General features: G+C 41.2%; 1 protein-coding gene across 1 annotated transcript in view; it reads right to left on the bottom strand.

Moving 5' to 3' along the window:
* Positions 1-4,958: 4,958 nt before the first annotated feature.
* Positions 4,959-26,427, bottom strand: part of uvrag (UV radiation resistance associated gene) — a 47,367-nt gene continuing 25,898 nt past the window's right edge. Inside the window, exons 13-16 of the mRNA XM_076019901.1 lie at positions 24,250-24,325; positions 11,910-12,001; positions 6,729-7,549; positions 4,959-6,689 (exon numbers count right to left, since the gene is read on the bottom strand). Of these exons, the coding sequence (XP_075876016.1) occupies positions 6,820-7,549; positions 11,910-12,001; positions 24,250-24,325 (898 nt within the window). The 3' untranslated portion in view covers positions 4,959-6,689; positions 6,729-6,819. The remainder of the gene's footprint in view (positions 6,690-6,728; positions 7,550-11,909; positions 12,002-24,249; positions 24,326-26,427) is intronic.

The following is a 26,427-nucleotide window of genomic DNA, read 5'->3' as shown; positions in this document are numbered from 1 at the left end:
CAAAATCTTGGGATAAAAATAGGAAATGTAACTTGAGTGTATTTTAAAATGGCAGTCAGGTACAACAATAGACTAGAAATTAAAACACAAGCATTTCTATGTTATGTTGTTGTGTGTTCCGCTATTGTCATTCATATATAAATGAAAGCTCAAATAAAAAAAAGAACATAGCACTGAAGATAAACTTAAAAAAAAAAAATAATAATAATAATAAATCCAAGACCTGGAAGTAAAAGATTCTTCCATTCATTGCAAAACTGAAAATATAACCCACATATAACCCACTGACAGATTGGTGGCTCAACACTTCGGGGACAAGAACATTTGTCTTGGACTTGGGACTGGGATTGTTTGTTCTAAGAAATATGGCCACTGACTTTTTCCCCAGTGGAACTGCACTGTTCCTCAAAGGCACATGGAGAAAGAGGATCCCTGACGGAAATACTAGAGGAGATGACATACTGTGATCCCAGACAATGTAGCTACTTCAAAACATGTGCTCTGTCCCTGGTGCAATAGATACCGCACAAAAGCCATCCGGCTACATTCTACTATGTCTCTAGTTCTTGTGTACACCCTTTCATATTGTCTCTTTCTGTAGGATGTAGGAGTATTGTTGTATCCGACCATTGTTGTATGGGTAGTATTCCAAACTTGACTACGTCAGGTGACAGTTACATCATCCAGTTGTAATAAAGGGAATGACAGACAAGTAGATTTTTCTTCTTCTTGGCATTACCACTTGTATTACTAGATCGATGAAAATACTCACTGTAAATGTTCCTATTTATTATCAACATGTTTGTGCCCCGCAATTCAAAGTGACACAATCCAAAACACTCTGTGTATACAGTATATGCAGGGATTTTCCAAACAGATGTGTGGCTTATTTTATTACGCTGGACAGGCAGAGTCCAGTGGCAGGATTACAGCTCATAAGGGACACTTGCATTGACAAATGAGATGATGTGTGTGTGGGAAAAAGCTCAGTAATGGCGCTGGTGTATGGCGTATCACTGAGGCCTGACAGTGACAGCAACACGGTGAGTGTCTCTGACCCAAAGACACTCACAGTGAATGACATCTGGCTTGTGGATGAGGTGCTGACGGACTGCAGCGGTTGACCTGGCCTGCTCCCACCACTGCCAGTAACGGTTGCTGAGATGTGCACGACTCATATCTCAGGATAGACACTCCAATCAAACAGACGAGGACTGTTTGGCCGGATACTATTTACATTTGTGCTGGATGGAGAGTGTCAGGGTGAATTCAGATTTCTCAAACGTTGGTATCACACGTGGCAATGTCAAGGCCAAAGGCCCCGGCAACAGGGCCCGTGTTTATTTTGTGAGGTGCCTGTGATGACAAACAGCTGAGTGAAGCACGCTGCAGTGAAATTAACCTAAATTCATGGGTTCAAAAATATTGAGATGGCCCTTTAGTAGAAGTAGAGCGTGGACGTTCTCATCGCAGCAGTTCTTCTGCTCCCAAACTGTCAGTAATAATGATGGTTAATAATAATTAATAATGTTTGTTTTTTTTATGTGTGGGTTTTCAATGAAAGGCACGTGGGTCGTTCATCAAAGTTCAAATAAAGCTTGCACAAATGACAAAAAAATCTAGTTGTGTGAATTTAATTTGGCTTTTACTCAGATCTAAAAAACATTTGGAAGAAAAAAAATGGATACCAAATATCTCAGGCATGCCCCCTGAAATGCAATTTTTTTTCTTGTCCCACCACATTGATGACCACAATGAATCTCAGATAAAACAATCAAAATGAAGCCTGGGTGCAGTCTATGAGGTGAAAATGTATGTCTTCTTTTATATTTTTTGTAGTTTGAAAACATTGTCAATCAACATCTTGACTAAATAGCTCACTTTACCTTGCTCAACCCTGTTACACCTAAACACCAACCAGGACAAGACAAGACCGTTTGTTTCTTGACTTATTTTGCTCTCTACTGAACACTAATACTTGACTTGTATTCCTGAGAAAAAGATAGATTTGCTATAGATTTGCGACAAACCCCTTCAGTTTTCTCAGAATAGACAAGTTATTATTTCTAACCAAGTTGAAAACCAAAAAAGGTGAGTAACCTGTTACTATTTTGTGATACGTCCAGTATGTAAGGTAAATTATCAAATCATAATAGTCAGGGACACTAAATTATATTATTAAGTTGTTATTCTGTTACAACATAAATATACATATATATATATATATATACATATATATATATATATATATATATATATATATTTTTTTTTTTACACCGCACATGTGACTAAGAGATGGGAGAACCCATCTCTTAGGACCGACTGACCCATGTTCAACTGCTGTTCACATGGAACCCTTCTCCACTTTGGCCTTCAAAGTTCTCGTTTGAATATTTGCTCTCTCTCTCTCTCTCTATATATATATATATATATACATGTATATGTATATGTATATATATATACATATATATATATATATATATATATATATATATATATATATATATATATGTATGGAGAGAGAGCGAGAGCGAGCGGTGTTCAGAATGCTGTTGCTGCAAAATGGCAACATCTAAACATCCAGTATCTTGTGTGTGTATGTGAATCCTCATATATATATATTACAAAAGACACACACATATATTGTATATATATACATACACACACAACACATGAGGAGAGAGATGTTGCAATATGGCAACATCTGAAGTCCATTTAAAGGGAATTAGAGGTAAATGAAAGGCACAGTGTGGAAAAGGTGAATGAGATCCACTGCGGACCTCATTTGAGATTACCATCATTCCTCCACCACAGAATATTACATCATGCCAAGTGGCCATTACAAAAGACATATGGAATACTGTGGTCGGCCATAAAACAATGAAGTTCAATACTTGGGCATCAGTCTTCTGAAACAGATGCAATGTTCTTTTTGTTCAAGACAACCTAATAAATGTTCTCATTTGAGAAATGGTGAGAGCAGAATGTTCTTAAAAGTAAATAAAGGAATATTTCTGTCCTGAGCTTTCGTCGATGACTTTTGCAAAATAAACTTCGTCAAAAATAATCTCGAAGTCCAACCGTTTCTCCAATTTCAACCCAGTTATCACATCATTTTCATTTTCTGACAATCCATAAAGGTGCTACTTGTTTTGGTCCAAGCCTCAATGTGGTGGGTCTGTGTCTCTTCCTGGTCTCGATCAAGGCAGTGTTGACTACATCACGACCTCCTTAATGTCACAGAAGCCTAATTTCCAGCAAGAGGAACTGTTTTGCTCAAGGGGCAAAACCATAAAAGCTTCGATCAGGCAGCAAACTCTCCAGAGTGACACAAAGGGCTTTGAGGATCATAGAGCTCACAAGCTCCTGCAGTGGAAAGACCTGAGGGTAAAATTAGAAAACATGTCACAGACATTTAAAGAAAAATAAAAAAGCTTTAGCGAGCCTAAAATAAAGCATTACAGCAAGGTTTCACACACCTGAAAAATAATCAAGGTTGAAAACCGTAACCTGCCTTATTTCACTAGGCACAGACATTAATCACAATCACTGTGTATGTTTTAAATGTTTAAGTTACACTTTTCCACTACTTAATGATACTTGGATCCCAGACAATAAAGTGCCATGTCCCACAAGGTTGGACTTTCTCTAAGTGCATAATGAGGTATGCAGACAGGCTTATTTCATTAGAAGCGCTGACTTTAAACACAGACGGCCTGGTAGGAACAGTCACATGCCTGCCTGTCATGCCTCCTCTGTCCATCTATCCATCGATCAAAACTGCATGATGAAAGGATGAAAAGATCCCCATCGTGAAAAAGTGACTTTTTCCAGCTCTTCAACTTGTCATTTTGCCTTGGCAGCATGCCAAGTAACAAACCAAGTATGAAAAATAAAAATACTTGTGCACTTTAGGGCTGGCTTTTTCTGTGTGACTGCGCTGAAATGAGACTTGTCACAGTATTACAGTAACACCGCTGCAGAATACTTTTTGCTTTGTTTTGTTGTTTTATGTTGCCGAGGCCTCACTGCATGCGAGCTATAGCCATCTTTGCCGCTAGCTAGCACTATCAGTGAACTGCTGGCCAAACACTGGAACAACTCCGCAAGAAAGAGATTATGAAAATATGGACAAACCTTAACAGAGCCACGAGTAAATAGCCTCTGATGAGATGCTGCTGAAGGGAGCAGGAAACCCCTGGAGTAGCCCTGCTAACTCTGCCGCTCGGGCCACAGGACGGATTTATGCTAGTTTTGGGGTGGATGAAATGAGTCCTTTTCAATAATAAACAGCTGATTAGAGTTGTTTTTCTTTAGCTATGTCTGTCACCTTTCTATCATCCCACCTACAGTATATGAAGTGAAAACACACACACACACACACACAAAGCAATACTTAAGCCACCATTACGTTCTTGTATGGTTGCCACTTCCTGCTCCTTGGTCCAGGTCAGTGCCATACACAAAGTACTATCAATAAAATAATAAGTAGGATTTATGGAATATTTCAGCAGGTGGTTTTGAGATCTTCATCCAAGGGTGGTGACTGAAGCTTCTCCCATCCAAGGCCCCACGACTCCCAGTCAGCATTAATAAATGCCTCGCTAGAATATTTGGTCACTAACAATTAAAGAACACAACTTAAGTTATTGTTGATGTTAGCAGATCAATCTTTGTGTTTCATGGTTGCAGAGATACCTCTATTCACCCAATAGTGAGTTGTGACTCTAATACTGAGATTCAGCATAACTGTAGGTAATTTATTTAGAACAGCAGAGAAAAAAAAATATATTAAAATTCAAAAGGAAATGTTTTTGTTTACTTCAAGATTTGGAATGGAGCGCGGCTGTACTTTTCCAGGACCACATATTCAGCAGTGGTGGGTTGTTGTTTTTTTTTGGTGTTGTTGTTATTAAGATGCAGGAATCTACAAGAAAACCACAGGCTCAAGACTTAAATGGGGGTGACATACATCCATGCCATTGGACTGAAAGTCTTTAATAGCAAAAAACTTTCAAAAGCCTACAAAAGTATATGTACATGGTCACTTATTTAACTTGCAATATATGGAAATTATCCCAGATGTTTCATCTTTTCATCATATTAAATACAACATCTCTCAAAAGTAAGCCACTGCAGTGCTGGATCGGAAAAAAAGTGTTCAGTTGATATATAGAGTCCATCTTTGTCGTGGTGGGAGAAGCAAAGCCGTTGTCCACGTCGGAACCCAGACACTGCAAATCTTATCAGGCAAGCATTTAACAACAACATAACAGTGGGCAGTTTCCCATAGGAACAGGGAAAAATAAGACATGATACATGATCTTGTGATTTCCTTGGGAAGAACGAGCACACGGCAACCGACAGACACAAATAAAGCATTTCAATTAGTTAACAGTGCAAGAATAATTTAGCACATTGGATAAAATCACACAATCACACAGATTTGAAAGAGACAATTGTTATTGTTACTGTACAGCCTGAGTATGGCATTCCACCAGCGTAAAGACAGGATGAGACTCTTCATCTCACAATATGGACCTAATGGTAACATCAATGTAAAGACAGATTGGATCCAATGGAAAGGAAACAAAAGAATTGCACTGTATCCCTGCTGTGTTCTGAGCTCTGGCCAGCCATGATCAAGGGGCTCCAAGGACAAACCCTTCGTGGGGGAAAGATTTGTGGATTGAGACAACGTCTCACGTAGGAAGTCTCCGAATGGTTCCGGTTCCCAGCTTCACTTTGTAGTCGCGAAAAGAAAGAAAAAGAAGGAAAGAAAGAATGCTGCCATCCTCAAAGGCCGATGCTGGGACCAGTGACAACCGGCCTGTGGTTCAATGCTAACTTGAGACCCCCCCTGGAACACACTTGCACGCATCATACTCGCAACCTGCGCACACCTCTTTGCAGCCAAGATAGAAGCTGGAGAAGTAGCCAGACATCAACTGGTGGAAGTTCAAGGACAATAAAGAGGATTCAGTCTAAAACATCCGGTTCTCCATATTTTCTCTGCATGTGTCAATTGCTGTCATTTCATTCTACATTTGATAACACTGTCCTAACACAGGAGCAAGGACAGTCCTTTCCATTAGCATTAAAATGCTAATTTAAACCCCCCCCCCCCCAAAAAAAAAAAAGCATCAGTGGTTTAGACATTTTGACCCATGACTGCAGTGCACTTGTGACAATAAAGTGCAAGAAAACAATACAGCTCGTAAAAACACATTAATGGTCCCCTGTTGTGCAAATCACTGACGCCAATATTTGGTAATGAATGCGAGCGACACCCAAGGCCAGATAATATAGCAAATGGAAAATGCATGTTGTGAACGTGTACATGGCCTCACTGTGGCAACCCCTGAAGGACGCAGCTGAGAAAGATTTGCCTTCGCCTGCGGATCTTGAATCAATCTGTTCAAGATCTACTCGAACACAACTGCGCTGTCCTGCTTCCAAACGCTCCTGTCAGCACTCATGGAATGCCTCATGTCCAATCATACTGCTCGGTCAGAACTCACAATTGTATAACATACTTTGAACTGTGACCGGCGCTAGCATAACTCTTATCAACTGACACTAAACTTGCACTTTTTTATTTAAAAAAAAGAAAACCATACAATGGGGGAAAAAATTTCAGGTTAAGTGCAATTGGTCACGGTCGATGTATTCTTGAGAGTGGGGGTCCCCTCCCCCACCGCCGACCCCCCCCCCCCCCCCCCCCCCACTACTCCCCAGTACTGCTCTGTGTTGTCCAAACCCTGCGTGCAAGTGCTTTTCCCCACAGCTCCCTCCAACACCTGAAGCTCCTCTTGGCCCTCACTTATCGGAGCCCTTGCGCGGCCTCCGGAAGCTGGACATGTTCTCGTTCAAGGCGTAGATGCGCCTGGAGAACTCCTCGAAGCCGGCGGCGTCCAGCTCGCCCAGCACCTGCTCGTCCGACTCCACCGCCACCGCGTGCTCCACGGGGATGCAGTGGTCGTCGTCCAGCTGGGCCTGCTCTGCCGTACCCAGGCCCAGACCCAGACCCAGACACAGACCGGTGGCCTCCGTGCCCATGATCTCCTCGGCCTGCTCCACGGAGCAGTGCAGCGGCGCCGCCTGTCTCTGGAGCAGAGAGCCGTTCATGGCGCCCGTGTGTTCGCCGCACGAGTCCCTCTTCTCGCTGCACGCGTCGCCCTGCGCTTCGACCGCCTCGCTGCTGGCGTCGACCTCTCGGTGCCTCGCCATCTTCAACGGGCCCTGCTCGTCTTTCGCCTCCGCTTGGACGTCGACGTTGGCGCCCGCCGCCGGGTCGGGTGACGACTGTTTGGACGAAGGCGACGGCTCCGCCGGCCCGTCTTTCCGCTGCTCCTGCCACGCGGCGGTGCTGTAGCTGGGCGGGGGGGTGGTGCCGGCCTTTAGCTTGTCAGCATCGGAGCTGGCCCGCTTCCTGGGGCCTTTCTCCGGGGAGCTGGAGTGACAGGGGAGGCCGATGTCCATGGCGGCGGACACTCCAAACTGTGACTTGGTCGGCACCGGAATGGAGCTGGAAGGGTTGTGTCTGTCGCTGGGACAGAGAGAGAAGCATTGACAATCTGTGATGTATCAGGTAAATGGAAAAAACTTTAGAATGATTGGGCGACTGTAGCTCAGGAGGTCGAGTGGATTGTCCAATGACCGAAAGGTTGGCGGTTCAAATCCCGCTCCATCCCAGTCTGCCGTTGTGTCCTTGGGCAAGACACCTAACCCGCATTGAACCCTCATATGAACGTGAGTGAACGCTGGGTGGTTGCCGTGCTTCCCTCAGTCTGCCCCAGGGCAGCTGTGGCTACACATGTAGCTCACCACCACCTGTGTGAGTGTGGTGTGAATGAATAATGGGCTCAATGTATCTTGACTTGTCTTGCGAGGACCTAGAGTAGCCAATCCATTCAAGTAAATCCAATCCAAATATCGAGAACTTGAGGCAACACGACAAACAAGTGGAAACGGCCAGCAACACTCAACTGGCCATCATAAAAAATTGGATTCACCTCACTGGCGTCAAACACCAACGTATTTGGACAAAGTCTTCCTGAGTGTTTCAAACTATAATGTGTCGGAATTCGAATAAAGATCAACTTCAATCAATCAACTTTTATATGTGAAAAACGCCATAGAACAACCAAGAGCGTCTCGAAGCGCTTCGCACAACCAGGGGACAACCGACGGAGCCCTCCTGAAGAAAGATCTCCCTGGAGGAAGACACCTGGAGCAGCTCCGGACTGCGCAGGGATGATTGAAAGACGATTGAACTCAGACGACAGTGAAGCGCAGAAAAATCTGGGTGGTCAAACGAAAGGCCTGATGAACACGGATGAGTCGTCCGCCCTCACATCCAAGCACCCGACCCGCTCCCTTCCCTCCAGGAGAGAAACAGCTGTGCATCACAGCGGGCGTCCGCACAACTATGCAAGACATTTGCCTCTATAACAGATAACAGACTTTGGGCTGTGACACGGCATCTCACTTCGGCGCTACAGCTATAAATTTACTTAAACGGAGGCCTCACTGGCTCACGCGATAGCCAAGGCCAAGATGAGACGGAGGGCCACGCTAGCGCCATGCTAATTGTGCGCGCTCTCCTTTCTGTAGTAATTGAAGGGTCTCATCAAAAGTACGGAAAACCTCTGCATATTCAGTAGGACATTTAACTTCAGGTTGCAATGGAGCTTCCTTATTACAGTAGAAATGCCTGGAGATATACAAGCACCATTTATGTTCCATTTACTGTGGTAGAAGCTTTGTCGTGAGAAAACTGCATCTGGATAGTTTCTAACCTGAATGGGCTATATTAATATCTTTGGGAACCACCCATGTTGACCCGCAATGCAGTGCTGGGAAAAGGTCTCTTTACATCTGGCACTTCAGTGCTTTTTGGGTGGACTAAGAACATGTTAAACACCAGTCAGGAGAGCACAAAGGAATAAATTAAACATGCACTTCAGATTCAACAGCAGGCAGTGCATTAGGCTGCAAAAAGCTTCAAAGATTATTGGGGAATTTTAGGGGAACCTTAAAATTCCCATGATTCCGTAAATAAAAATGTAAGCTATAGTAAAAGGAGCCCAAGAACAAGAGAATAAAAGCCAAGAATAAAAAAGAAAAGGAAACAAAACCAAACAAATCTCATTTTAAAATCTTCCCTCAAGTAGTTTAGTATCTTGTTTCCTCAATTTAGCAACTCGTTCTTATGATTTAGAAGCTTGTTCTCTTGAAGAGCCTCATTATGAGCACCAATGGTGGAATTGCGAGTTACTAAATCAAGAGAAAGATAGAATAGAATGAATGCAGGGGAAAAGCCAGGCAAAAGGGCTATTTCCCTCACCTAAGAGAGTGTTTCTATGAAGTAGGACGAGCAGGTCATGGACTTTCCTTGGCAGTTCATCATACCCAACGTTTTCTGAGAATGGCTGCAGCTGCAGCCTTAGAAGCACGTGGCAAAAATCCATCTTTTCTTTGGGTGACACATGAAAATACGAATAACTCATGATCTGTGACTTATCGGCTACTTTGTTGCCTTCTAAATGTATTTTTCAAATTCTTCTGAAATTGTTCCAGGGAGAAAAAAGAAAACTGAAGTAGTGCTGGATGGCCTCAAATTTGTCTTGTCTGTTAAAGCTGCATATTTTTTTGAAGCAGGCATGACATCACATTTTCCGGAGACCAGGTCATTTGCACTGTGAGCAATCTAGTTAAGGAACTGCACACTTGCTTTTCTATGGAAGCCTGTGACAACGTAGCAATATCACCTCATAGCAACAAGGTCACAGGTCTAATTTCCCCCCGGGTCTTCCTATATGGAGTTTGCATGTTCTCACTATGAATGTGTGATTATCTCTGGGACTCTGGTTTCCTCCCTAAAAGCATGCATATTAGGTTGACTGGCAACTCCAATATATAAATGTGAGTCTGGATGACTGCGTGTCTCTCAGTGTTGGCCCCACAACGAAAGGTTGACATTTCCAGGGTGTAACCCAACTTCACCCTGAAATAGCTGAGATAGGCGCCACCAGCCCCGGCACCCTGAGCGCAAGATAAGCAAAACAAAAAATGGATGGATGGAATGTTCCTTTAAATAATTTTTAAATAAGAATAAATAAGCCTGAGTGTATCATTGGCCAGAGGTGGAAGTCATTTTTACATGGGAATCACAAACGTAGAAATATTCCACAAACCCTTCCAATCATTGCTACAACACTAACTGACGAGTTTATAAATGAAAAATATGACTAAATATTACAATTAAAACAAATCAATTAAATTTGCAATGATTCTTGTACGCTTCCTGAATGTTCTCTTTCTTTCTTTTTTACTGCTGATTGTAAACCTGGTATTTTTCAGACAGACTGGAATTCAGTCAGTCAGATCCCTCGATGGTCCAACCCCCACCGACGGACTTCAGCCCTATAAGGGAGCCACGAGTTTGGGCCAAAAGCAACAACAGCAGATACGATTTAGTCCTTTGATGTGGTTTAGGGAATTCCCGGTAGAATAACAATAGCACACCTCAAAAATCTGATCTGTGCCATGCTCGAGACTAAGCATTTGTTTTCACAATACTGTATGCAAGAACACTGTACAAGCATATCAGAAAACTTACAATATACGGTTGTTATCCTAGTATTACAGTACTTATGAAGTTAAAAGCATGAATGCATGACTAAGAAGGATTTAGGAAACAAAAACATTGATGACTGTGTATTAACTATGAATGAATGCAACAATAGTTAACATTACACTCTCAATGGCTCAACTGGGACATTCATATAGGACTGTTTGGCTTGAACCATAGGAGTGTCATTGCTGCTACTGATGCTGTGTGAAAATGGTTAAATATCAAGCAGCGGCATTTATTGTTTTAATTGATCTAAATATTAATATATCAACTGACTAATTAATTAATAACCTCCTTCACAGTGTTGTTATGATTCATGTCGTCATACGTCATAGCATGTACATGCTACAATAGGGTCAGTGCTCAATTTTACATTAGTTAATTCACCAATCTCTCATAAGTATCAGAAATATTGGAATCTTTCAGCAACCTAATAAATATTTCTTTGGATGTGGAAATTAGTTGAAACATTGATCCCTTGGATTAGGGGGTGTATTATTAAAATGATAACTAATTAATACAAATAATGAATAAATATTCTTTATGATCACATCACCAAAAACAGCCTCATTTAATTGAAAACATGTTGCCCGGCTCAGCCCCTCGCCGCCCCCCCTCCCTCTGATCCACGCCGCTCTCCCCTCTAAACTCCTCACTTAACTGCACCCCACTGGCTCCGGGTTTCCTCAACGCATCAACTTCAAGATAATACTCCCCACCCACGAAGCCCTCCAACCAAGGCCATTAAACAATTTGGAGCAAATAAATTTGGCTGAGCAAACTCTGCTAACGTCATAGGACAGCACTGCATGGCCGCAGGAAGAGAGAGGATAAACAAAACCACCAGATAACTGGCCAGAGGAATTACTGTCAAAAGTGAGTTTTCCTTCAAATTTTGCTGCTACCATGAAATTTTTTTTTTTCTTAAATGAAAAATTATTCAAAACTTGCATTCAAAAGCTTCATGGAAACTCACCAATTAGCAGGGGGGGAAATAATGGCCTAAGGCTTTTTGGTCACTTCCTTTGTTGCTGTGCTTTGTGCTGTGCTTTATCTTGTTAATACAGCAGTAAAAGTCAATGGCAAAGTGCCAAATTGAACACGGCGAACAATGTGTGTAGACTTAACTTTGGAATTTGGTGAGAGGGAGATAGAGACAGACAGAGACAGAGGGGGGTGGGTTTGGGGACATCCAGTAAAGGGCCGCAGCCAGAAAATGACTTTGGCAACTGCGAAACAGATCAGCTCCATCTCTCTGGTGTGATCTTACCAACGGACCAGCAGGCCACTTTCCAGGAAGTTCTTCAAGTTGGGTAGCGTCTGCTGCAGGTCCGGGGTGGTCAAGCCATGTTGATATCTTAGCTGCAAGAAGAGACACACTATAATTAACCCCGACCTCCTACAATTATGCTACAAATCTATGTATAGTGTGTGGTTAGCGAGAGACACTGCAAATGACTAAGACGCTTTCTCTTGCTGAAAGAAGAAGAAATACCACCTACAGAGAGGGTTGTTAAGTTCTTTCAACGTGATTTCCTTTTACTATCCCCATCACATTTTTGCTCATCCAGGCCTACAGTGCACCGCTTTGAAGGCAGCAGACAAATATAATGTAATGTGTGTGAAAAGATCATTGATGAGCTGTGGGTGGCAAGAGAACCAAATTAAGTGTTACAACATCTGGACGAAATGAGGCAGAAACAGAACTTAAGAACCCCTATTACATTCTCCCACCAGCTCTTCTTTGTGTATGGAATGCCCACAAAAAAATTTGGCAATGAATGTTTCCTTGTACCAGAGCTCTATATTTTAAAGTGACAGAATTAGATGACAGAACATATCAACAACAACAACTTCAAGTTCCAGCGCTGACAAGAAATATTTGCAACATTTATATGAACAGTAAGCCAACTCTGGTCTGACGGTCTGTTTATTTTTTAATCTACATCACGACACAGCAGTGGAGTATCCTGTCACACATCCAGTTATTCTATAAACACTGTCCTTATTGAGACAAGTCATTAGGGAGGGAAAAACAAGTAGGAGGAAGAATCAGGAAAGGGCTTCACCAACAGAGTTCAGACAAAGCAACGAGTCAAGGGGTATTGCCACAACGCCCAGCTGGTGATAGAATACCCCAAAATGCTACGAGAACAACAACACAGAGGTCCATTCATAGCTCAGAGTAAACCTGAGGGCGACCGAATGACGGAGCTACACTGTCCACACGCCTGGCCGAACGGAACTGGGTTTGTAATAGTAGGCCAAGATCAATAATGGCCTCAGTCAAGCAGGTCTTGCTTGTTCTGTGGCTAGGTGCTAAAAAAGGAAAACCACAGTCTCATGGAAATCTCAAGGTTACAGTCTAGGGAGTAGGAATGAGAAACAGGTACATGATATGCAGCTTAAAGAATAAATATTATGGCCTCACCAAAGGTAAAAATCCATTTGTTGGGTAGACGATATACTTCCCTTTGTCCCAAGGCAGAGGGTTTGACAAAAGATTTTCTTCACACACTATTGCCTAGCCTAAGCCCTGGAATTTCTGTGCAATAACTACATCGGGCTTCTGCGTGGTTGAAAGAAACCCTATATCAGACTTAAAGTCTACAAGCCCTGGAGTGGGTGGGGCAAGCAAACATCAAGTGGCCATGCAGTTTATATGAGCACCGTGTCCGGAACCCTTTTCCTTACAGAGAAAAATGTTGCCCTGTGTAACACACAAATTACACTGAGCACATACAAAGGTGTGACTGATATCAGTGATATCAGCTCCTGGCACACCTCTACACTACAACTACAATGAAAAAAAAACAAAAAAAAACACCCGCTACAGTTAGGCAGCCTGGTTACATCAATACTCAAACCGCTCAGGCCCTCCTTTGAGTAAAGTAGCATCCGTACAGTATTGTAGCCCAGTATCCATTTAGTCCTCGTAAGCCTGTTAATGTAAGAGGATTTATAACTGGCTACAGGGTTCACTGAAATAGGACTAACCCAACTGTGGGAAGAAAATCCCATAGTACACTGCGGATGGCTGAAAGGCAAGAGGAGAAGGAAAAGAGGGGGTGGTGTGGGGGCACCGCTAAAGCCCTTCACATGATGACAAAGTGAAACCGATCCAGCCAGAACTCCTTGTTGCTCCTCCGAACCTTAAGTCTGGAGACTTCCTTCCGTGTTTACATATTCAGCAAAACCCAGTCAGGGCTTGAGGTAAGCAGCAGCCTGTGTAATGGGATGCCAGTTTATGTGCCTAGGGTTGAGTAGAATGTGAGCAAAAGCTCAGAGAAGAGGCTCAACGGTCCTTTCAGGTCTCGATTTGGGTGACTTAAACAGTATCAATCAATATCAAAGAAAAAACAGTGTTATCCTAAAGAATGCAGCGGTGTTTCCAGCCCCAACATACCAATCTGCTAGAGCAATGACCACACGTAAACATATTCAAGCTGACTAGAGCTGACAGGAACCAGTCAGTTTACAATGCGTGCCACCCATCATTTGGCAAATCTTGTATGTTTTTCCAGAGCTCTGTGCAGCAGCTAAACAAACAGCCTGGCTTATGCCACATTTTACTGTTTCCCAATGTTTGTCAGTACTAATCACAATCAGATCACACCACACTCGTGGGCGGATGCAGAGAGGTTTGATGACTATTGCTGATGATGTGTTGGCGGAGGGTGGCCCAGGTAACAAAGTCGAGCCTCCTATGTCGTGTAACCATTGACCTTCTATCAACACTCGGGGTCGGGGTTAATAGTGGTGGTGGTAGTAGTGGGGTGGAGGGGGTGGGTAGGGGTTAGCATGCAGATTATTTTCTATATGAAAGCTCTGCTTCATGTATTGAGGTTGCGCCTCTCAAAATAAAACCCTAAGGGGGATTTTGGGGGACTTTGTACATCACAAGCCAACCTGATTATCATAGCCTCTTGAGACTTTTTTTTCCTTTTTTTAAAGGGTTACTAGCGCTCACCACATGAGCTCTAGCAGCCATCTACCACCCTAGAAGTGAGCATCTAGCCAATCACAAGGGAGTGAGTTGTTCCAAGGCGGAGTCACAGATGCAGCAGGGGAGAAGCAAGACTTTTTGCAAGCAACAAACATTTGGTAAAATATCCATCTAAGATGCTTTATGGCCTCAGGCAAAAATGTCTTCAACTGTGACACATTAGCGCCTTCAGCGTCCTCTCTAGTTTTTCGGAGACATTCACCGCTTTAATAACTAGATACGAGTTAGTGGAGTGCTGTATTGTATTTGAGTAACTTTTTGACTCTCAGAGCAGCCGTATCCATGCAATATGTTTAAGAGCCAAGGCAAATCCATCACTGACATGTCCATGGAAACTCAATGGTTCATATAACATGTTTAATTGTTTCCTTAAAGGTGAAATATAATATTCTTTTCACTTCCTGTCTTTGTTGCCATTTTAAACAAGCATGTAATAAGATCATATTTAATAATACATACAGCTCTTCCACTTCATTAAACATCTTCTGACACTCCTTTGACTTTTCTTTTTATTTCTGATACACTGTTGTAATATAATGCAGGTGTGGTGTACTGACTGTTTGGGTCTCATTCACATGCAGTCATAATTCAAACCAGACTCCTAAGCTGCATTACTTATTGCTGCTCACTGCCGAGTATCACGTTGCTGCCAAATTCAGTCAACAAATTTGCATAATGACAGGAAGGGATGTAGGAGACGAAAAGGAAATTCAGTTTGAGTGAACAACCAATGATGAAGGGGAGAGTTGGTCTCCTATGACCATCATAATTGCAGTAGGTGTAAGAGGTGTGTACTGTCACACCGAAGCTATATATGAGAACTCTTAGGGCCTGAGCATGTATGAGTGAGTCAGTGCATTTACATGGCACTAGAGAAATTCAAATTATTGCCTTAGTCCGATTATGATCGGAGTTTGAGAACTCCGATTGGAATCGGAGAACTCTGATTGAGACACCCAGATAATGCGATTGGAATTCGAGTGTCTGTGTGTGTGTGTGTGTGTGTGTGTGTGTGTGTGCGTGCATGAGTGTGGATATTAGTTTTTGTAAAGAACAGGGAAAAAAAATAAAACATACATTAACGAAAGCAACAATAATTGCTTCAGCTATCAGCTGTCGTAATGCATGATGTATTGTTGTAATACAGTGACAAAAAGACGTAATGATGATGTGTTATCATCTACCTGACTATCATGTGTTCGCAATGATAAGGAAAGTCTTCATTTACAATGACAACAATCCTTCCCCTGGTTATAAAGGACTTTATTAATAAAGCAGGAAAATAAAGTTTGGAAACAGTATTTTAAACCTGGAGTCTGATCACACTCATTTTATTATTCAAAATGGGTTGTGGTAGGACTCAAAAATAGAAGGCCACAGAGGGGAATGAATATATAGTTTGTGGGCAGGTGCCTGTTCTGGCTCTATGCTGCCCACAGTTTATCTCCCTTTCACTCCCTGTAAATACATATATTACTGTCTTTTAGTTTACTCTTTATTCCGTGGCTGGTTTTAAACATTTGGGGTCACAGGGAAGACTCCAGGCTGGCATACAAGTGCATTTCCTTCATTTGCTAGTTACAAAAGTGCTTTTCTTTGAAAATGATGGTTGCTGAGAAACACGTCAAAACTGTGTGCTTACTTTGTCCCGGTAGGTCAATGACTCAAATGTGTAACTGCGTTGTAACAAGTCATGCACAATAAATTGAGTTTGTTTCCCACTTTTTCTAATCATTTTGTCTGACGCGAAATTCGGCAGATAACATGAACCTAAATGTCCCAGAACTTACTACAAAGAAACACGATGCCAATGTGCACATCTTTGAACGCAGCCTCGATGACAGTAAAATCATCTTTTCTAGTCTAAAGTACAGCCAACTGGCCAAGTATTAAAATTATACCAAAAGAACATTCCCAGAATTCCACAGCTCACAGGAATATACAGTAGGTTCATGCCGTATACTGTCAGTCTTCTGTCTTTTTAAATGATATAAACTTACAGAATGTGAAACATGCAACTCAGGCATTTTAAATTTTGGAGGTTTTAGGCATCAAACCTAAAACCTGCCATTATAAGAAAAGTAGATGCTGTTTGAGTTTTATTTTGGAGAGAGACAAAGCAGTTTGTGTTCATGTGGGTCTGTTTAACGCGGACCCTTGATAACATTAAGGCTTTTATTCTTTTACTTTTTACATTTCTGTGTGCCAGTGAGCTGCAACGTTCTTTGAACTGTCACAATCCAGTATAAACGCACACACACGCAGAAAAGTTCTCTGAAAATCTGAGTAAGGGAATGGTCCTTGAATGAACTGCTGTATGCAATATTAGATTTTACAAAGCTCTGGAAGACTCATATCAGAAAAATCTCTTGTGGAATGTTTTCTGTATTATTTGTTTAAAATCAGATCAAGATGCGTAATCTGTGATTAGTCGGGTGGATTGTGGCTGATGGAAGTCCCTCGAGGGCTGTCCCGGGTTCGGCCTCCTCAACTTTGTCTCATCATACAAATAATAGCTCATACCTTCTTATTTATTTCCACATTGTTTCAAATCATTTGCCAGCTGCCATTCCATATTTGACCAGTACACAAGAAACCAACGTATTGAAGCATATTAAACTTATACGTTGATCTCAATTTAAACTGCACATAAAAAAAATGTAGTATGATCATCCTTAATGATTTTAAACTCATCTGCTCCAAAGTCTTTATCTGCCATATCTTGTCTTTTATTTTTAAAAGAGCACCAAATCAGTAGGCAATTGAAAAGGTACACCGTTTCCCCACATGTATTTTCTTCCATTTTTTGGTACGACCTGATTCTCAAAAAACAAAATAACACTTCAAAATACGGGGAAAGGCAATTGTAGAATGATGAACGGAAAACAAACCGCTATTGTGCGGTCATGACACCTTCCCTCCCCCTCCCTAAACCATTTTAGTAAAATTGTTCCACTAATTCAGCAGGAAAAGAGTGCGAGATTGAATGTGTGGTTTCCCTCGCTCTCTAACTCTCTAATGAGCAGGAGGAATGCCAACAGTGAAATGAATGGAAGGTTAAATGAAATACTGGGTCAATCTGGCTCTCTTCACAACAGTTAAAAAAAATAACCACCACTTTTGCATTAAGAACTTTCTTTCTTTTGCCACATCAATGGTTGTTGTAATATAATCATGTACAGAAATGTTTTGAAAGACACAATTTCCACCAAATTGTTACTATCCGGTGTTGCATGACTTCTAAGGTCAGGAATTTAAAAATTGTTTCAGCATTTCACTCAGGTCATATCTGACACCCAGATGCAGCAGGATTGTTTTTGCTTTACCAAGTTTGTGCAGATCACTAAAATATGTGGCTCATAGTCGCACTCAACACAGACTATGGTGATCATAAAGTTTAGCTTGGCTCAATATCAGGTGTGACATGAGTCTGTAACGAAAGTAATCAGGGGCACTAATGACTGCTGCAACTGGGCCACAGAGGTGTAATTGAGAATCATAAGGAAACGCTGGTTTTTACCGACGCCCACATGTCCATTTTCTATGACAATCGTAAACATGTCATCAACAGGGTGGAACTTCACCCATATCCAAGACAGACAGTAATTGCACCTTTTTTACTTTGCACTTGCCATTTAAAATGTACTGCATCAAAATGAAGATATATCAGTATGTGACAGATTAAAAGTAGACAAATAGATATAAAGAAGCAATAGAATAATGTCATCAACAACAATGCCAATGGCTGTTGAAGTCAGTGCAAGTATTAGTTCAATGGCCAAATGGTAGCGTTTCTGCCTTGAGACTGGGAGGTCACGGCTTTTATCATTGGTTGGTTCATACCACAGATTGTAAAAACAGACTCATTGTCTTCCTGCTTGGTGGTCAGATAACCCAATGATTCCTTAGCATGGCACTGCTGCTGCTCACCACTCCCTCAGGGTACAGGTCAAATGTGCAGAACAAATTTCACATGCTTAAATATGTGACGCATTACCTGGGTACCGGGACTTGAACTTTTTTTTTTTTTTCACTTCTCCAGTGCTTTCAACACCATGAGGCCAACTCTATTGGGGGAGAAGCTGACTGTCAGACCACAGTATATGCACACCTTCAAAGCTGCATGTCAGACAGGTCCAAGGTGAGTCGCACCGGGACCTCACATGGGACGGGTTCTCTCCCCCTTCCTATTGACTCTACACTGTGGACTTCAGAGTTCTCCGATGACACTGCCAATGTTAGATGGTATCACCGGGGGTAATTAGACTTGAGAACAGTGTGAGCAGAATTGTCTGCAAAAAAAAAAAAACCCACAGGAGTCAGGTCTCCTCAGCAAGGTCCTTCTGTAGGACTATGTATGAGACCAGGTGACGCAATGTCTGAACGCCTTGACGACGCGAATTGGCTGATACTTTCACTGTATTGGAAATGCAGGGGGGGAAAATAATCCAACTCCGTTGGAATAAGAAATGTGTCCCTTTCTCGCAACGGAATATTTGCATTGAGTATGTAATGTGTATGATGGTATCTGGAGTTCCAAGGGACAACAACCTCGTGTGGACTAGCGAGACCATCATGTTTAACGTCCCACTGACACAACATAGAAGCGCCAAATTTTCAAATAATTTTTCATGGTTTAATTTAATGGAGTAAGATCTTAGTTGCTAATCGATTGTCAACGTCCTCAGAACGAGCCAGAAAGAAAATTAAAATTCCTGATGCAGAGAAGTCATCACTGATAACAGCAATGGTGAAACAGATGCACATTTTGCTGGAGGAGACAACAGACTCAGTAGCATAAGCACGTTCAGTAGTCTGCAATTTTTATTGTTGTCATCTGGATTGCGTATGGCGAGAGCCAGAGTCATACGCATGCACACGGTGGAGCATTCTCAGGGAAAACTTCTGCTGGCCAGTTTTACATTGGAACAATGGTAGAGTGGGAGGATGAGATCTGTTGTAGGGCATCTAAAACACTCATTTACTAGCAAAATCTCATAATCTCATGCTTGAGAAATTGAAAAAGCAATTAATTATTTTTTAATAAGTGTACAACATTACATGAACTGATTACTATTCAAATAGCTGTATCTCTTATACAATCCCGTAAATTGTTATAATTATGCTATACGTCATCAGGCCACATGAAAGTGAATACTTCTCAAGTAGATACAAGACTTGTGGAGGAACAGATTTCAAGATCCCTAACAAAAACAAAAGCACAGAACTTCTTGTTTATTAGTTGCTGTTTACAAAACTGCCCAACTTTTGTTTAAAATCTCTTGAGATTAGTAGCCTCTGCAAAAAGTTTTAATGAAACATTCAAATAACAAAGGAGCTTTTGAAGTTGAGTTTGTGTTTATTTAACAGCTGCTTTCATGAGCCTCTAAGCCCCATTTATCCAATAACTGCGTATACAATAATTTTGCCTGAGATGGTGGACCCTGGTCACGTACGCTTCATTAATAGAGACAAAACTGTGGCTGAAAGGCACAGTTTATGCCATGACAGCGTTGATATCCACCCTCGTCCGCTCTTTCCAGAGTAATGAGGGGTGACATGGGGTAGTGGGAGACACTGCCCTAATGAGGTGAGGTGTTGCGGGAAGGGAAGAAGAGGTGAAAAGTGACATACCGTATAGAGAGAAAGACCTATCTTGAAAGGTAAATCAAGCAAAAGATAGTGATGGTACTAGTGACCTGCTTCGCCAAGACAAGTTACCACCGAAGGAATCTTGTGAAAGCTACTGTGTTAATTCTGCAGGAAAAAAAAAACTGCAAACTGGCCAGAGCCAAAGAACTTTAATGAAAGCCAGATGTGAGCTGAAGCAACATCATGGACAGAGGGCCCGAACAAAGCGGCAACGACTGATATTTTTTCAAATACTGACCAGATGGGGCCAGTATTGTTTTCTTCTAAGACCTGTTTAATGTCACGGAGCTGCAGTATGGCCTGCGCTCGTGATTGAATACCTTTACTCCCAAACACCCATTGACAGCACAAAGCGTTTGATGAATTAACAAGAAAAACAAGTTTCTCCAAACTTGCTGAGATAAAATATACGTGGTCTTTGCCCTCCATTCTCATGACAAGTCGGTGGTGGCCCGAGGACGGAAACTGAGCGCGGCTAAGAAAAAAAGGCCGTAGAGCAGAGGAGCAGAGAAAATGATTTTTTGTGTTTGTGCTTAGGTCAGGTCTCGTCACAGTTGGAGTTTTTCTACTTACTGCAACTACAAAGAGAAAAACTGAAAAGACCAAAGCAGCGCAGTAACATACTATAACTCTGATCAAAGGAAAGACCATAACTTTCCATCTTGAAAAATATTTTTGCTGAAGTTTGGCGACTCCATTGGAGTGTTTTCTGTCCTTTTATCTACTGGGCACTTAAATGTAGCTTTCTTAAGAGTTTAAAGAGGTGAAATATGCCAGTTAGGCAAGGCGACTCACCCATTCATGGCAAATACTGTGTATTCAGACAATAGCGCTGTCATTTAGAATGTCAAAGCAGTCCTAGAGCTTGAACGCTCTTACTGATAATCGTGCCTAAACTTATTCTAAAATGACAAAGTGCCTGCTGTCTGAAACGTCACATTTTCATGTCTGTTTCCTTCCAGATCAAAAGATACAGATATCCCAATACATTTTTATTCCATGGAAAACTGGTTTCAATTGATTCTTCATCAAACCCCTGGACGTTTATTAAAGTATCAATGCACTGAACTCAGTCCAAAGAAATAGTTACGTCTGAGGAAATACGCATCAAAAAAGTGGCAGAAGACTGTAGAAAAGAAAAGAAAAATCTGTCTTAGCAGCCAAGACAAGTTGAAGCCTGTGCTCAGAAGCTGCCTTTTTAAGACCAACCAAGACTCTAATAGAGTAAAATACAAGAATTTGGCTAATTTTCCATTTTTTCAAAAATCTTAAAATCAAAACTTCAATCCAGATTTCATCTCACAGCAAAAAAACAAACAAACTTACCTTTATATTTTTATATTTTTTCCTCTCAATGAAAAATTGATAATAAAATTATTTCTAGACAACCACTCTTTCACAGACTGTTACCTCACATAGACAAATACTTGCATACATAAACACAAAATGATAGGAATAGTGTTTACTTATATCTGGGTGGAACTAGGTTACTTGGTAGCTCTTTGCATCTTGCTGAACCTACTAGCCACAAAATGTGGAAATACAATTACACAAGTTTTAAGTGTTTCATAAAGTTATAGCCGGCCGGCCAAAGGAATTCACATAAAAATAAGGAGCTCAGGCATAATCACAGTGTAGTAACGGCCTCACCATGCACACACACCCAGAGCTGGGAACCACACAACAGTAACAGACAGAACTTGTGGTCTGAAAGCCGCTCAGAAATCGCAACCTCTGGATGACAGCAGGCCGACAGACTACAAAGACCTTTTGGCATTGTAATGGTTTGGAGTCTGGACAATGACATCCACACCACTTCCCTATCAAAAAAAATGTAATTTTCAGGCCAGTGATTACAAAGTCACCAGGCTTTCATGACACAAAATAACTTCTCCCACAATTGATCGGATGCAGTGGCACTCACTAGATAGCTGTTGGAAGAGGCTGTTCCGCCTGCTGGCTATAAAAAGGGTCCCACCAACACAGTCTCCTGAATGAGTTGCAAATGATGCAAGCTGTAGCTACCAACAAATGTTTGTTGTGGAAAATAGGGGAAAGGAGACCACAGAGTGAGGCTATGAAAAACCATGAATACAGGGGTTTTAGTTTATAGATAATTTTAAGATGGAACTTTGGAGAACCACAGGGCAACTTGACACCACAGGAGTAATTTCTCTTCCAGGTCTTATCTTTAGTGTCTAAAAACGTTTTTATACAAGTAGAATTCACATAATGGTGCATTATGCTGAGATGGGCCTGACAACACGACAAATCTTTCTTTCAAAAATATCTTGTAAATGTTACTATTAATTCAAGTTTAGATTTATGGTTTAGGACAACCAGTAGAGATAGATTGTTGGCAGTACTTAAAGGTGCAGTGTGTAAAATTTGGCATGATTTATTGGCAAAAACTGAATATACTACCCATAAATATATTTGTGTTAAATGTATGATTAAACTAAAAGTAGTTTGCTTTTCCTACCGTAAATGTATAACTAACGTTTACAATTTACAGTCCCATCCCCCTCCCATTCCCACCACCCCGCAATGTTTACTGTTCCTATTCTAAGCAGGCTTTCACTTCCACTTCATCCACGGCAATGAAGCGGAAGTCAACTTGTATTATTTGTCAACGATAGTTCGAAGCAATCATATTTAATTGCACGATTAATTGCATGACTTTTAGTATTTAATACTGCATGACTATGCGAGTAACACAGTTAACCAATACTTAAGACAATAGATTCTTCTCCTTTTTCAGGTAACTACTGTATATGGATGACTACTTTTTACTTCTACTTGAGTATTTCTTTTGAAGTAACATGACTCTTTACTCAAGTATATTTTTTGGCTACTCTACCCACCTCTAGTTACAAGGGGCCAAGAAAGAAAAATGGATTTCAGAAAATGTACATGGTTTTACTATTTAGTAACAACCCAAGAATCCCTTTATTTTATATGCTTACTACACAACAAGCAAAAAATGCAGCAGGAAGACAAAAATCTGTACAAATGTGTCTTTTACAGGAGCAAATTGATTTTCATGATAATCCGCTTTCTTTGATTTAAGACAGCACAAATGTGCCCTTCCATGTCTCTATGCTATATCTTACATTGATGATCTAATGTCAAGGAATGTGTGAGGGGGGTATGTATTCATGTGTGTTTAAATGTGTGTATGTGGGCCTTTGAGTGAATGTGTGTTTGGGGGAGGGGTTAACAGTTGTATTTTGTTTTATCTTGTGAAGCACTCTGTGTAGTCATCCATTTTTTGTGCATTTTAAATGTCTGAAAGGTGCGACAGAAATACAGTTTGTTTTTGCACAAAATAAAACCAGAGACAAAAACATTAGATCATCTTTTCTCGTGACCACTGACGTGCAGTATTATATAATAGCTTTGTTCAAATTGAGGCTCTAAAAGTCTGATCACATTAGTCAGAAATGAGAGAACCTGAGCTGATGCCTCCTTCTGACTTTATACTGTAGATTACAGAATGGACCTGAAATAATAATGTGGTTTTGTTCCAGAATCAAATAGTTACCAAAGTATGTTAAAACTGTGTTTTGCACCTAACAACCCAAACCTATTTATGGGACTCTATGGGAATTTAAGTGTGTGAATTCTAGTCTCATCATACATAGATGGTATCCTAATACATTGGTGCATTGCGCTACATTCATTCATTTTATCTGTCAAAGCCACCAATCAAAGTCAGTAGGCGGGGCTAATGATAATTTGGTTCATTGCTTTGGTCATAAGTGTACAAAAAAATGGCGGCTACATTGAGGAATTTCAAAATTTATAAAATATTAAAGTGCAATAAATGTACCTTTGCATATTTGTGGAAATCTTAAATGCAGTGTTTCTTTTATATCATTTGCAATTCAAAACACTTTTAAGGTGTTGTAACATTCAAATATGAACATTTTTATATTTGTTCATACATTACCTGAGCAATGTTCTTGTTTAGCAAGTAAACTCCATACTCAAAATGAAAACGTTCTCCTCTGGAGTACAACGGGAATCTGTAAATCACAAGAAAGAAAATAAAAGCAGAGTGTTAAAGGATGGGTTTGAGCTCTCTTCATCAAATGCAAACAACAAAAGGTAAAACCTTGACAGAGACTAAATTGTAAAATATATCACCACAGTATTGTTTACAACAGAATAAATACAACAGAATATATACACCCACAGACATACATGTATATATACATATATACGTGTTTGTGCAAGCTTGTGTGATATAAGGGTGTATATCAAGTACGATGAAAAAGAAAGCTTTATCGTAACATTTGTGGGTTAAGTTGGAGAGGCGGGCATCTAGAGGGGGAAAAAAATCTATTTTCTATGGGGACTTGAGGCTGGACTCATTCCTTCCACTCATTATGAGCTTACGTCGACTCGTCTCCCATTGAGCAGGCAGAAGAAATTTGTGAATCCAGCCCCATGAGGAGAGCAGGGTTTTTGTCTGGTCTTGCATCAACACACTTGGAAGGTGACCTTCATTATCTATCCTCATATCTCATCTCTGTCTGGACCTCTGAATGGATTCACCTTCACCCTCAGAGTAACCTTAAGTCTAACCTAATCCCTTTTACCTCTTAGCCAAATACTCAGACAATTTCAATGTGAGTGTGATAGATAGATAGATAGATAGATAGATAGATAGATAGATAGATAGATAGATAGATAGATAGATAGATAGATAGATAGATAGATAGATAGATAGATAGATAGATAGATAGATAGATAGATAGATAGATAGATAGATAGATAGATAGATAGATAGATAGATAGATAGATAGACAGACAGACAGACAGACAGACAAAGAACAAAAAACAAAATTATTTGACTTGACAGTAAAGTGGCAAGTTGTTCCCAGAATTGTGTCCCAAAACATATTGAACAGACAACTGAATAAAAAAGGTTGCACCAGGGACAACTGGAGCCTTGGTGGGATTGTCAAGCAAAGCTGATTCATGTGTGTGGGACCCTCACAGAAAGTGGACTGTGGCTGGAGCCAGCGCATCAACAACCACCACGCACATGTCCAGGAAATGGGCTACACATGTTGCATTCCTTGTGTCAAGACGCTCATAATCAATGATAATATCATAAGCAATCATTCCTCAGGACACCAAAGTCCTCTTTGGAGGCTGAAGCAACCCATGTTTCCCGAGAGAAGCGTGCAGAGGCGCAGACTGCAAGTTGCTTGAAGTGCAGGGTGACATTTGCTGCATAGTCTGATGATTTGGGGCATCTGCCATTCGCCACAGTTACTAGGGTGAATTTCATCAAGTCCACATTTAATGGATATGGGTACGTTGAGCACCTCATGCATCTTTGTGTTGACAAGCTTTGTTGAGATGCTGATTTCCACTGGGACTTTGCATCTGTCCACAGTACCGAAACATCCAATAATTCCCTCGCTGACCACGGTTAATGGATTTGCTTGAGTAGCCATACTTGCTTGATCTAACCCCTACAGACAATGCATGGGGCATTATTAAGAGGAAGCTCAGAGACACTAGACTCAACAGTAGGGACGAGCTGATACAGTTGTTTTTTTATATGTTGAAAAAAGCTGTGTGTGTGTGTGTGTGTGTGTGTGTGTGTGTGTGTGTGTGTGTGTGTGTGTGTGTGTGTAATATCAGGGCGGGGGTGGGGGGGCGGGCTTAGGGACTGGGTCATGCTCTTTAGCTAATCTAGTGTGACAGCAGCTATGGGGCTATTCAGTCCCCTCATTCTCTGACCTATAAGTGCCTGTAGCTATAGGAGCACGAGGTAGAGAGCTTTCCTAGCAATGGAACAGTCCTGGCATTTTTGAGTCCTGACTTTACTTTGTCAGTGAAAAAAAAGACCAGTTTATAGGGCACTTCAATCAAACTTTTAGATGTATTGTTATTATTATTATAAGTTTTTGCCCGTGATAACAGGAACTGGAGGGGACAGGAAGGGAACTTCTGTGTGTGTGTGTGTGTGTGTGTGTGTGTGTGTGTGTGTGTGTGTGTGTGTGCGCCTGCATGCTTTAAATCAATTTCTTACTATTATTTCCTCTTTTCCAATTTTCTGAAAATCTAATACAATGTTTCCTTCTCAAGTGTGCAATACACACCGCTCCTT

This window comes from Nelusetta ayraudi, unplaced genomic scaffold, assembly GCF_046127955.1.
Source record: "Nelusetta ayraudi isolate G7.1 ecotype Tasmania unplaced genomic scaffold, CSIRO-AGI_Nayr_v1 ptg000011l, whole genome shotgun sequence".
NCBI lineage: Eukaryota > Metazoa > Chordata > Actinopteri > Tetraodontiformes > Monacanthidae > Nelusetta > Nelusetta ayraudi.
This window is presented reverse-complemented; position numbering and strand designations above follow the sequence as displayed.